The following is a 12,293-nucleotide window of genomic DNA, read 5'->3' on the forward strand; positions in this document are numbered from 1 at the left end:
CCCCAAAGAAATAAGAACATACATGTGCAAGCTGAAATACATTTTGTAACACCAAATACATAACTCGCCATGGTCTGAGGAAGCAAACGGCTTTGGCTAATTTTCCGTTTTGTATGGATTCTGTGAGTCTCATAAGCTGATATCATCAAAGTTTTTAGGGTTTGGCCCTGGGGGCCCAAGAGGATTTGTACAACTGGAATAAACACCCACAAAAAGAAATCTATCTTCTGAGCGTCCCTGGAGGCAATTGCAAGGGTTTGCTTTTTTCCTTCTTTTTAAATACCTTTGCCACCAAGGACCCCAGCGGGGGCTGGAGAGAGAAAACAGACTATCCGGGAAAGGTCAACTGTTGATAACAAAAGTGGTAATAAAATCTTGTCTGGCTCCTGCTTCGCAGAGGGAATGTTTAGGGTGGATGGGGTTCCCCCATACCCGCGCGCTGGTTTGTGCGGTTTCCAGTCCCGCGGAGCGGCTCAGGTTCCACCTCCGTGTCCACTGGCAAAGGCAGCTCCGAAGCCTGTAGGCAGTGGGGAGAGAACCCAGGGTCACCCCCCCCCCCCACCACCACCATGGTGCCTCGCTCATTTCTGCTTAGTGCCCAAAAGGGATGCCTCATCGCATGCCCCAAACGGAGCCGATCACACACAGTCGCTTTTCATGTTCTTCCCGGGTGCGGTTTTCCCCGGGGAAGGTAAACAGCGCTTTCGACCCGGACTGGTGAGCATTTCGGCCGAGTGGCCCAGTCCTCCCGGAGGGGGACGGAACTTAGGAATCAGCCCCTCGGCTTCCTACAAAGACGCACTTCTCGGCAGGGCGTCTCTGGATGGAGCAAAGCGGTTGCAGAGGGTGAGAGTGCGACAATGTCCCTTTGCTTGTCGGCCCGAGGGCTGGCCTCGAGGACCAGGGGCTCCCAGGACCCCAGGGCAGGGCGCACACCTTAACTCCACCACACAACCCCGCCCTGGCAGCTTGGCCCCGTTCGCGCTGAGGTCATCTCCCGTAGCGACGCTGCCTTCGGACCTGGCGGGCCATTTGGTCCCGGGGGCGGGGCTCGCGGGGAACGCGAGGCAGCCCCGACAGGAGGGCGGGAGTGACCCCGGGAGGTCTCGGGGAGAGGAGGCGGAGGAGAAGGAGCAGCTGGGGCAGCCCCGGCCGGGGGCTTTTACCTCGCCCGGGGTAAAAGCGGGGCCGTTTCCGTCACTGCTGCCTTAGAAAACATTTAACGAGAACCAGATGTGGGGGCCGCTGTCGAACTTTCTCAGAGTCCGTGATTGGTCCCTGGCCGAGGGCGGCAGCCAGTTAACGTGCTGGGGAGGGCCGGAGCCCCGCCCCACCCGGGCGCCCGCGGTGATCCAGGTTGGAGACTGGCGCGGCGCCGCTAGTGGGCTGGCTGGCAGGGCTGGGACCGCTGTGCGACTGAGCAGTTCAGGGGCTAAGCGAGCATGCGGGGGGACCGGGCGGCTGGGCGGCAGGCGCTGCTGTCGCCTCCGCCGTCGTTGCTGCTGCTGCTGCTGCAGCTGTCCAGGGCCGCGGCGCTGTACCCAGTAGACCTCTTCCCCTACGGGCAGTCGCGGGGGGACCAGCTCCTGCAGGAAGGCGACGACGAAAGCTCAGCCGCCGTAAAGTTGGCGAGTCCCCTGCGCTTCTACGAAGCCCAGTTCAGCTACCTCTACGTAAGTTCGGCCTCCTCTGGGTGCGGGATTCGGCAGATTTCTAGCAGCTTCTTCCCAGGGGTCTGTGTAGTGTGTGGTTCTCACCGAGCCCGTGTCTTCGGAGGGAAGGAAATGATCCGCACGCCTGGCTGTCCCGTAGCGCCCCTGGAGTGGGACCTGGCTTTGCAGCGATGCTGCTGCCAGACCCGCTGCTTTTCCTTACCTCGAGGGAGAGAGCAAGAACTGTTCGCAGCCACATAAGTGTCTGAGGCAGAAATGTAGGTGGGGGTGCTCGGGCGGCCGGTGGGGTTTCCAGTTAGGACAGCTAGAAGGCTGTGCACGTCTGCAGAGCTGAGGTGCTCCCTCCTCGGACACCAAGATTTTCTCCGGGGTTGTGCGGGAAGTGAGAAGATATAAGAACTAGTTTGGGGGCTCCTGGACCTATAGTATCGCGTTGTAGTGTAGGAGTGGCTGGTAGGACAGTGGCTGAAGTTGCGCTGGTCGCCTTGAACCCGGAATCGGGCTCCCAGCTGATGGGGAAGCGGGAGCTTCATGCCTGGGGCGGTTCCCTTCCCTTCATGCGGAGCAGGGTGGTCGCGCAGGTCTGGACCTGTGGTAGCCGCCCGTGGCTTCCTGCAGCGAAGCGACCATTTGTCCCCCTTTTGTCCCGTTCCTCTCCCAGGTGGGCACCAACGGCATCATCTCCACCCAGGACTTCCCCAGGGAGACCCAGTATGTGGACGATGGTTTCCCCACGGACTTCCCGGCCATTGCTCCCTTTCTGGCCGACATCGACACGAGCCAGGGCAGGGGCCGAGTCCTGTACCGCGAGGACACTTCTCCGGAGGTGTTGGGCCTGGCCGCCCATTATGTGCGCGCAGCCTTCCCGCGCCGAGCAGCGCACTTCACCCCTACCCACGCCTTCTTGGCCACCTGGGAGCAGGTGGGCGCCTACCAGGAGGCCACCCGCGGGATGCCGCCCTCGGGACAGGTGAGTGACAAGGGATGCTTGGCTGCTGAGCCAATTGAGGGATAGGCTTGTATTCTAGGCTGGAACCCAGGGAATGGCTTGGAGGTTTTTGAATCTGCCCTGGCGCTGAACCTGATGTATCCTTTGGTGGCACCAGGGCTACAGTGGCTTGGAAGTGAAGTCTCCAGGCTTCCACTGAGGACCTGAGAGGTGGTCACTTCTAGCAAAGGAAAGTGCTTAGGGGATAAGAGAGCCCCAGTGCAGATGTGGAAGGCCTTCAGAACACAAGGTGCTTTACTGTTTGGTTGGTTGTTTTTAGAATCACCTCTAAATATACAAGAATTATTTCTAATTATATGTTTGTTGAAAGAAAAACATGAGCAAATACAGGCAATTTTAAAAAGAACAACCACTCATTTTCCTATCACTCAAAGATAACCACTGTTAAACATTTTTCTGTGTACTTCCAGAGGATTTTTCCCTATCAATATCTATATTTATCTGTCACTGTCTATTAGCAATGATGGGTTCACACTGCACATACTGTTTTGTAGCCTGCTTTCCCCCCACTATGTAGTATATTGTGAATATGTTTAAATGTCGGTAAATCCATTTCTACAGCATCATTTATAAGGTCTGCGTGATATTTTATCCAGTGTATTTACCACTGTGCCTAGTGGTCATTAAGGTTATTTCCAGTTTTTCATTATAAATAATTTTGTGAAGCACTTTTTTTTTAAAACTAGATCCTTATGCATGTCCTTAGTTGACGTTCCAGGATGTAGAATTGGGGGGCCCGAGAGGATGCACTTTTTATAAGGTTCTTGGTCACTTTGCAACTTGCCCTCCATGTACCAGGTTACATGCCCCCTAGTTTACAGGAGACTGTCCTCCATTTGTTTTATGGTCTCTACCTGAGAAAGTTAAACAACCCAAGCTTCCAGTCTTCAGGCTTGGCAGCAACATTTAAAGTACTCCAAATGGACATTACGTGGGGGCCAGGGTGGCTTGGCAAATGGTGGACTGCCTCATTCCTAGAGTAAGTAAGGGCTTCCTTACATGAAATTAGACCTGAATCTAAAGTGTCATACTCCGAGGGTTGAAACTCTTACAATTTATCTCTATTTGAATTCATCAAAGTGTTTCTTAGCTACAGAAAGCTGGCACTTCTCCTCCCTGAGAGATTAAGTAGCTTGTCCATTCTCACTGAGTAGTTCAAGATGGTGGTCATTCTTGTTTTGTGCTCTGTAAGAGAAATAGTTCCTGAAGGGGGTACTAAGCAAAGAATATCTAGAAATAAAAAGTGTTTGAATTTATGATTTTTTGCCATTCATTTTTTTTGTCAGGCAACATCTAGTTTTGTTTATTGAATAATTTTTTTAAATATATGATTTGATGTTTTAATTATCCAATTCAACAGAATATATTCAATTCAAACAAATATATTGAGCACCTCCTTTGTGCAGGGTGCACTGAGCTAGGTGGAGGGTTGCAAAAAGTTGAATAAAGTAAGGCCCCATCATTATGTTGCATTCATTCATTTTTGTTTATAAATGTAAAAAACACTTAAAATTAAGTATAACACATCTATAATAAAAAGTAGGTTTATTTTAAAATAATAAAATAAACATTATTTATTATTTCACCAACCAGAGGTCACCACTGCTAATACTTTGTATTTTCTTCCAGCCTGTTTTAAAAACATGTATCTTATATATGGCATATTCATATAGGGGTAATTTACACTTAAATAAACATAGTTGAAATTTATTCATCCGACAAACTTTTTTGCACACTTGCTGTATGTCAGGACTGATATAGTCACGATGCAAGTACATATTCTTTACTTCCAAGGATCTCATAGTTTAGTAAAGACATTGATTATTTGTTCAATATGATAAATATAGTAGCATCTTGATTTAAGGAGACTAACTCTAACACTCCCTGGTTAGGGGACGTGATCTGGGAAGGTTTCAGTGAGGAAGTAGGTTTGAATCTGAGTTGATATATCACCCATGTGATGTAAAGTAGAATGTGTCTGGGGCATTACATGAGGTATATTATTCCTGAAGAGGAAGTGTGGTGAGACAGGAGGCTGGAAAGACCATGGGGTGGGGCCAGATCATGCTGTGCTGGGAGTTTGGACTTGGTTCTTTGGCACTGGGCAGACTTCGAAGGATTTTAAGCAGGGGATTGATTTTTTTTTTTTTTTTTTTTTTTTTGTAAAAGAGCTCTTTCTGAGCTCTGTATTAAGAAGGTGAGGGCATAAAAGAAAAGATCAACTGCTTAGACACTTACAATACAGGTTGTTTATTCAAGCTATCCTTTTAATTCTGATAACAATATTTTATCATACTGTCTTCCCACAACAATCCTATAAGTACAAGACTTTTTTTTTGCATTTCACAGATAATGGCAAATAGAAGTTAATGCTATTATCCAGAATTCTGCTCTTAGTGAGGCAAAGACAGGTTAAGAACACAGATTTCCTGATACTTACTATTTTTTTGGTTGTTGTTGCTTTTACCCAGACTTTTCACACAAGACCCATCCCCTTGGCACAAGTGATGAAGATAGACACAACAATAGTTGTGCTTTTTCCAAAGACTTCCAATAAATAAGACTGGAGTTTTATTGTCTTGATGTCATCTTAGTACCATAAGAGTCCTTGGGACCATATTTCATTCAAAGGAAGAATGAATTTGGAATGAAATCTGCTGCCAAGGACACTATTGAGGTCTCATTACTTCTAAATTAGTATTCCAATACTCTGGAGAGAATCAGCTGTATCTGTCTTACTTTTTCAACAGATAAAAAAAAGTTCAATTGAGTGAGATGAATAGGGGAGAGGAGTAGTTGCACAGAAGCTCTGGAGTGATGAAATCACGCTATAGCTTTAAGTCCCAATTTTGTCAGGGCTTATTTGAAAGCAAAAATTACAATATAGACAAGGTGACTTTGTTAATTATTTTTTTTCAATTTCATCTGTAGCATGGGAATAATGTATCTCTTACCCAACTTTCAAGCTGGCTGTGAAGACAACAATAACAAAGATAAAAACATTTTTGAAAGAAAAAGTGTTTATGAAAGGTTACCCAGTGATTTTGGAAGCAATGACTCAGTCTTAGTTTCCCCACCTGTAAAATGGTGTAGCATTGCCTACCTTACAGGATTGTTGTGATAATTAACTAAAGTGACATTTTAAGGTAGCCACTGTAGTCCCTTACACCTAGTTGGCGTGGCCAATCTGTGTTCACCTTTGTTGGCTTGATGGGACCAGGTTCTGGTTCTTTTATTTCTTTATCTTATAAGGATGCTGTGATTCAAGTCCTTTATATAAGGACTCTTTAAATACAAGGTTTTCTGAATTGCAATTTCCATCTGGGCTTTTTTGGGTGGGGAATGCGGGAAGATTTGTAGATTCCATCTCTCTTTTGCTTTTCCAATTAAAATCAATCGTCAGACATTGCCATATGCTGAGCTGGCTTCAGAATTTGTTTCATTGACAAAGGAAATGAGGATTCTGTTTGGAGAGAGTATGTTTTTTCAATTACCCATGTTGAAGCTTCTGATTACTTTGAAGAGCTCTGTGACTTGACTTCTTGTTTTAATAGTTCTTTGAAGGTAGATTTTGGCAAACAGTACTCTACCTTGCTTGAAGGACTGTGTGAGTTCTACGTGGCTTTCTTAAAACTGGACATACTAACCTTATGTTGCAAAGTTAATGGAAACTTGAAGACATCAGAGGAGTGGCATCTTTACCATTTAAAACAATTTCACTTGTTGCCCTTGGATATTCATGGGTGTGACAGGATGTTGTAGCTGATATTGCAGGAATGTCAAGATGTAACTACATCTAAAATAGTATGAACAAATAGTGTTTATCAATTCAGTTAATCTGGGACTCCTTGAACTTCACGGAGTAAAGAAGGTACTTCACGGAGCAACGAAATCACGGTATTGACCTTCAAAGAACTTATTGACAGGAGACATAAAGAGGACCAGTGATGACTTTAGCTTTGTTTTTTTTGAGGGGGTGGGGGCAAGAGTATTGTTTTGTTATTGTTTGAGGGATGGGGGTTATAGAGAACTGGGTTACACAGATCTATGGGAGAATGTTTTCTTGACTTGGATTTTAAGTTGGACAGAAAGAGCTGAAAGAATGGATCTTGAGAATGAGGCAGCAGGAGAGATTGTTCTGAGCTAGGTAGTATCCTGGGAGAAGGCTGGGAGAACTGAGGCTGGAACAATGGATGACAGGATTTGTGGGGTAGTAACATAAGATGAGCAGGATGTTGGACTTTGGCGACCTCAATGTAGACATTGAGTCACGTGGATTCATTTCAAAGGATGATAGTCATTGACGGAGGGCATTGGATCCACAGAGAGAGAGTGAGAGGTAAAAGCAGGACTTTGTTACAACTTTGTGACTTCTGGAGCTGATGCCCAGAAGAGGGGAGGTTCGCAGTCTATCTGAAAGAGTTTAATCTGAGTCTGAGACATAGCTCTGAAGACAGAGAGAATAAAGATAGAAAAGGAAATTCGTTAAAGAAAGGCTGAAGTTTTGCTAAAGGTTAAGTGTCTGAAAGCACATAACATTAGGGATGTGATAGCACTAAGCATTTATCTTTGGATGTTTGGCGGGATCTATAGGATTTAGGACAGAAAATGAATAAGGGAAAGTCATGTATGTGACTGTCATACAGGTAACAGGAGATGGAGAATTATACTAAGGAATGGAGGTTAATATTGACACCAAACACTGGAGGCCAGAAGTCAGCGACACAACAACTGCAGAGAGCATGTGACCCTAAGCAAGATAAAAAAGAGAACTTTGTGACCCTTTAGGAGTCCCCCTACTGATTAATTTTCATTGTGATTTTTGTAAGCCACCATAGGCAAATCCCTTTGGGACAGGGATGGCAAGGTTCTGAATTTTTGCTAGATGACTGAAATTAATTAAATGAATTGAAAAAAATTAGGAATTCTGATGGGCATGTTGTGTACCCATCAGCTTTACTCTGCCGAGTGTCGGGTCAGCGTTGACGGGCGATGCCCTATACCTGCTTCTGCCTGGTCTGCTGAGGGTTCTGGCTTTTCTCTCTTTCTGATAACAGGATGGCGGATACCTTGAAGCTTGGCAGCCACTGACCCTGGTCCTCTCTGTGCTGCTCCTCCTTCCATGGAGGCCCCTTGTCTCCTCTCTGGGAGATTTGAGAACTGATGACCCTTTTGTGGGGTTTGGCAGCCCATGTGAGATTTTCCCTTCAGAGACAGTGCATGTAGGTTTCTTGCAAAGGCTTGTCTCTAGGAATGTGAAGACCTTTCCGGTCTGGAAGTCAGGAAAGGAGTGCTTTGGGGGAAGGAGCAGCCCTTCAGGACTTCATGAAGGGAACTCTTTAGCAATTAGTTGTTGAATTTTGTGGCACTGAAAGAGAACTTTAAAAGTGATCATTTGGTGTGTGGATGGTTTTTAAACAGCCAAAGTCTTTTGGTGTGCACTGTGGGATCCTAAAGTCTATTTAAAATTCTTCTTCTATTTGTCAGTCTCAGTGGAGACAAGTAGATTAAATGCTTGCCACCTGTAATAAGTGCTTGTCTCAGGGATGGCTTGTAAAAGACATTGAATACATTTTCACTGAAATGAATTTGTTGACTAACTGAAAGAATAAAACTAAGTGCTAAATACCCAGACACCACCATAAAAGCCAGACTCTTCCCTTCACAGCTCTGTTCACTTTCCCCCTGCCTTCCTGCCCCATCCCCTTCTATTCCTTCATAATCTGTAGGCCCTCCTTATCTCATAGAATTTCTCTAAACTTAGAGCAAGGATTTTTTTCCTATCTCACATTTATTGTGGACAATCAATGCCAGGAGCTTTGAAAGCTTAGCTTTTGGAAACAGTTTCTTTCTCCTTCCTTGAGTACTTTTCTTTCCCTAGTTGAACTTTATTTATTCTGACTAAAGTAAAACTCTGATGTTGTTGAATCAACATTAATTGATGATGTAGTATATCCAGAGGGTGCCAAAAAAAGTATACGCATTTTAAGAAAGGAAAAGAACGATTGAAATTATGCTGATGGTAACCACTTTGAGCACCTCTTGTAATTGCAGAAGTCAGATGTGACTTGTATTCATCTCTTGTTACTGGTATATATTGAGTATTACAATTTTAATACAGTTTTCTCCTTTCTTAAAATGTGTACACATTTTTTTTGGCACCCTCTGTATTACATATAGACATGAGGCAGAACAGCCTTTGTTTACATTTGGCAGAAGTTCTGGCTTCCCAGCTTTGAGAAATTCTAGAAAACATCCCTTTCCTTTTGTTTTTGGAAAAGTCAAGCTTTGCTGATGAAACAATCAACAACTACAACAATAAATATACTAGCACCCCCCCCCCCCGTTCCCTCCCTCCAACCCCCACCACCCCCCCACACACTCCTTAACTTTAAGTTTGTGAACTTAAAGAAAGAAAAGCAAGGAGCAAAGCCAAGCAAGGTGACCTTTTCTATGTGAGAGACTAAAAGAAAGGTTGTAGCGTTTTGTTTTTTCTTGAAAAGCATTTCACACCTGAGTTTCTTTGTCCTATAAGCAAAACCTCACAACTGTACTTTGAAATTAAACATTGAAAGGAAGAGTTGACGTTAGGAAGAGCTTGAGCACCATATGGGGAAGGGCCCAGACAGATCAAAATACAGGCCGTGTTCCTCGTGTTGGCTGCTTTATGTAGTAAACTGTGTAGTATTCTGGTCTCTGAGCCTAATTTTATCTGTGTAGCAAAATGGGGAGACAATACTACCTACTGGTAAATACTTTTTGTCAGTCACATTATTTAGGAAGCAGTGGTTTTTATAAATATCTCCCCAGTTCCCCAGTTCTTGTAAAAGGAGAGGTATTTAGTGAGAGAAGTGTTCTCATTCTGGGAGAGGGGGGAAATAGCTGGATGTACATGAAGGCAAAAAAGTCTTCTTGTGAAAATCTGAGAGAAACTGAACTTTAAGGAGTGATTCTGTAAGGACCTGGGTGTGGACTTCATGGCTAATTCAGCTCCTGGTCTCTCTTTCTGGGCTGCTTTGGCTCCTGCTGTGTTTATTAGTCTTCCCAGGCTGCCTCTGGGATGCCTCCCCACCCAACCCGAGGTCTTGGGCACATACCCTGCTCAGTGGCCTCTACTCCCTCCTTCAATAACTCTGCTAGAATTGCAGCTGTGGCTGTTTCCCTCTCCTAAGCTGTGAGACAGAGTCTCCTCCTTTGCTTCTTCAGGACCAAGCATGTCTGGTGCTCAGTGGACACTTGGCTGTTTGAATGAATGTAGAAATGAACTGACGAATGGAATTCGCAAACACATAAACTGCTAACCAGGCAAAATGAGGTGAATGCTAACTAGAAACACCCACAAAGGTGTCATGGAGCGCAGAAGTAAATCTACAGGGAATCCCAAAACACCCCAGCGGGGCAGCACTAGAAGGTTAGGAGGGTTTCCAGGCCCGGAGAGACTTGAGTAAAAATATGGAAGCATCAGAGTACACGGGACACATGGGGAATATTAAATAGTCTGATGGAGATGCACCCAATCTGAACCTGGGAAGAGAAGTTTGGGGCAGGTTACACATCGCCTCAAATGGCATGCTCAGGAATAGTTAGGATGGCCTAGTGGTGCGGGGCATGGACTTGCGCTGGGTGGCCCGCCACCCCGAACTAGCTACCTCACCTTAGACAGGTCCATTAGCCCCTGTATCTCTGTTTCCTCATTTTGAAATGACGGTAGGATAACTCTGGTGTTGGTGTGAAAAGATAGATAGAAAAGAGAGTGAGGCTGTGAGAACAGTAAGGAGGCCTTTTGATCACCAAGGGCCTGCCCACAACGGGCGTTCAATAAATAGGTGAAGGAATGAATGGTCCAGGTGAGCATCCAGGGCAGTAAGCGAGGGCAGTGATGGTGGGAATGTACAAGTTCCGTTTGCTATTTGCTCTCAGCTCCAAAAGAGATTTGGATGAGAGATGTTTGAAATCTTAAAAGATATTATTTTCTTAACCCGTGTTTTATTTTGTTTTTTTACCTATGCACGTTTCAATTATTAATCTAAATTGGTAAAAGATAATAATAATAATATACTTATAAAATTATATTGTAATTCGAAGAGGAAGTGAATATTATGTATAAAAACAATTTGGAGAAATCCTAAGAAGGCGAAGATTCCTTTGTACTTTATGATGCTTTGCTTGCATTCTGGCATTCTGGTCTTTTTCTTGTTTGTTTTATTAAGAATATTTCTTTTTTTTTTTTTCTTCACAGCTGAATACTTTTCAGGCAGTTTTGGCATCTGATGAGTCTGATACCTACGCCCTCTTTCTTTATCCTGCCAATGGCCTCCAGTTCTTTGGAACCCGCCCCAAAGAGTCCTACAATGTCCAGCTCGAACTTCCAGCCCGGGTGGGCTTCTGCCGAGGGGAGGCCGATGACCTGAAAAGAGAGGGACCATATTTCAGCTTGACCAGCACTGAACAATCTGTGAAAAACCTCTACCAGTAAGTGCCATAGGGCTTAAGTCCTTTCCTGTAGGAATGTAAGGACCCTTAGAAGCTACCCAAACTTGAGTGGCCATAAGACCATTATATGATACCTTGGTGGTTTCTAAGCAAGGCATCAAGTCAAAACCAGAACTGGATTAGACCCTGAGAGGAGCAAGTTCACCAAAATATAAAAGGTCCTTTGTTTTTCTTGATCTATTAGCTGTAGATACCTGAAACAGAAGGGTGTGTGTCTGAGTGTGTGTGTGTGAGTGTGTGTGTGTGTGTGTGTGTGTGTATTTGCAGAGCCACTGAGACTTGCTATGGAAAACATTGCTCTTGGAAACACTTAAAAATACCCAGAAATAGGACAGTCCCGATTGAGGTTTTTCCAGGTTAATTATTTCACAGGGGATGTTGTGATTTAGTCTTTTAGACAGATACGTGTTAAAAGTTAAGTCAACAGTAATGTAATTAGGGAAACAAAGAGATTGGTAGATTTTTAGAAGTCTCAGGATTTGTCTGTGGCTTCATTATATGAAATTGTACTGATTGGTTTTCCACGAGATCACCAGGACTGAGCGCGTTCCTCGGTCCCATCAGTGGCTTACTTTGCGAGTGCAATAATAAGCCCTTTCACTTTTTGTCAGCCCACATCACACCAGTATAGGGGTTAGCATCTGTTGATGTTTATTAATTTCAGGGCTTTAACACATATTTTTGCTTTTAGTCCTTTCTGAACTTCTGAATACTGGTCTAGAAGCCAGACAGAACACTTTGGGTACTTATCCTCCCTTCACTCTCTCTGAGTTTCATTACATTATTCCTGGATATTCCTTACACATTTGCATGGCATCTGCTCTGCTCAGCTACCGGAGAGAGGGCCCCACAACCAAATATGGTTACTCAGAGCTGACATGTATAGAGAGCTTACGATTTGACAAACGTTATGAGAAACAGTCCAGAAGCTGTCTTCATTAAAACTCCCAGGAATCCTATGAGGTAAAGTCCACTCTTTTCTCAATTTTATAAATGAGCTTAGGGAAGTGAAGTTGCTATAATCTGTTCTTAAGTGGCAAAGCCGAAAGTCAAGCACAAATCTGGAGCTCTGAACTACTTATTTTATGCTGAACCCTGGTCTTCTTTCCCATTCTTAG

General features: G+C 44.6%; 1 protein-coding gene across 2 annotated transcripts in view; it reads left to right on the forward strand.

Moving 5' to 3' along the window:
• The first annotated feature begins 1,326 nt into the window (after positions 1-1,326).
• The window catches only part of NID2 (nidogen 2), a 60,060-nt gene continuing 49,093 nt past the window's right edge, over positions 1,327-12,293 (forward strand). For both annotated transcript variants that reach the window (XM_033108639.1, XM_033108640.1), the window contains exons 1-3: positions 1,327-1,673; positions 2,335-2,643; positions 10,922-11,154. In XM_033108639.1, coding sequence (XP_032964530.1) covers positions 1,443-1,673; positions 2,335-2,643; positions 10,922-11,154 — 773 coding nt within the window. In that variant the 5' untranslated portion in view covers positions 1,327-1,442. The remainder of the gene's footprint in view (positions 1,674-2,334; positions 2,644-10,921; positions 11,155-12,293) is intronic.

The sequence above is a fragment of the Rhinolophus ferrumequinum genome, chromosome 6, assembly GCF_004115265.2.
Source record: "Rhinolophus ferrumequinum isolate MPI-CBG mRhiFer1 chromosome 6, mRhiFer1_v1.p, whole genome shotgun sequence".
Lineage (NCBI taxonomy): Eukaryota > Metazoa > Chordata > Mammalia > Chiroptera > Rhinolophidae > Rhinolophus > Rhinolophus ferrumequinum.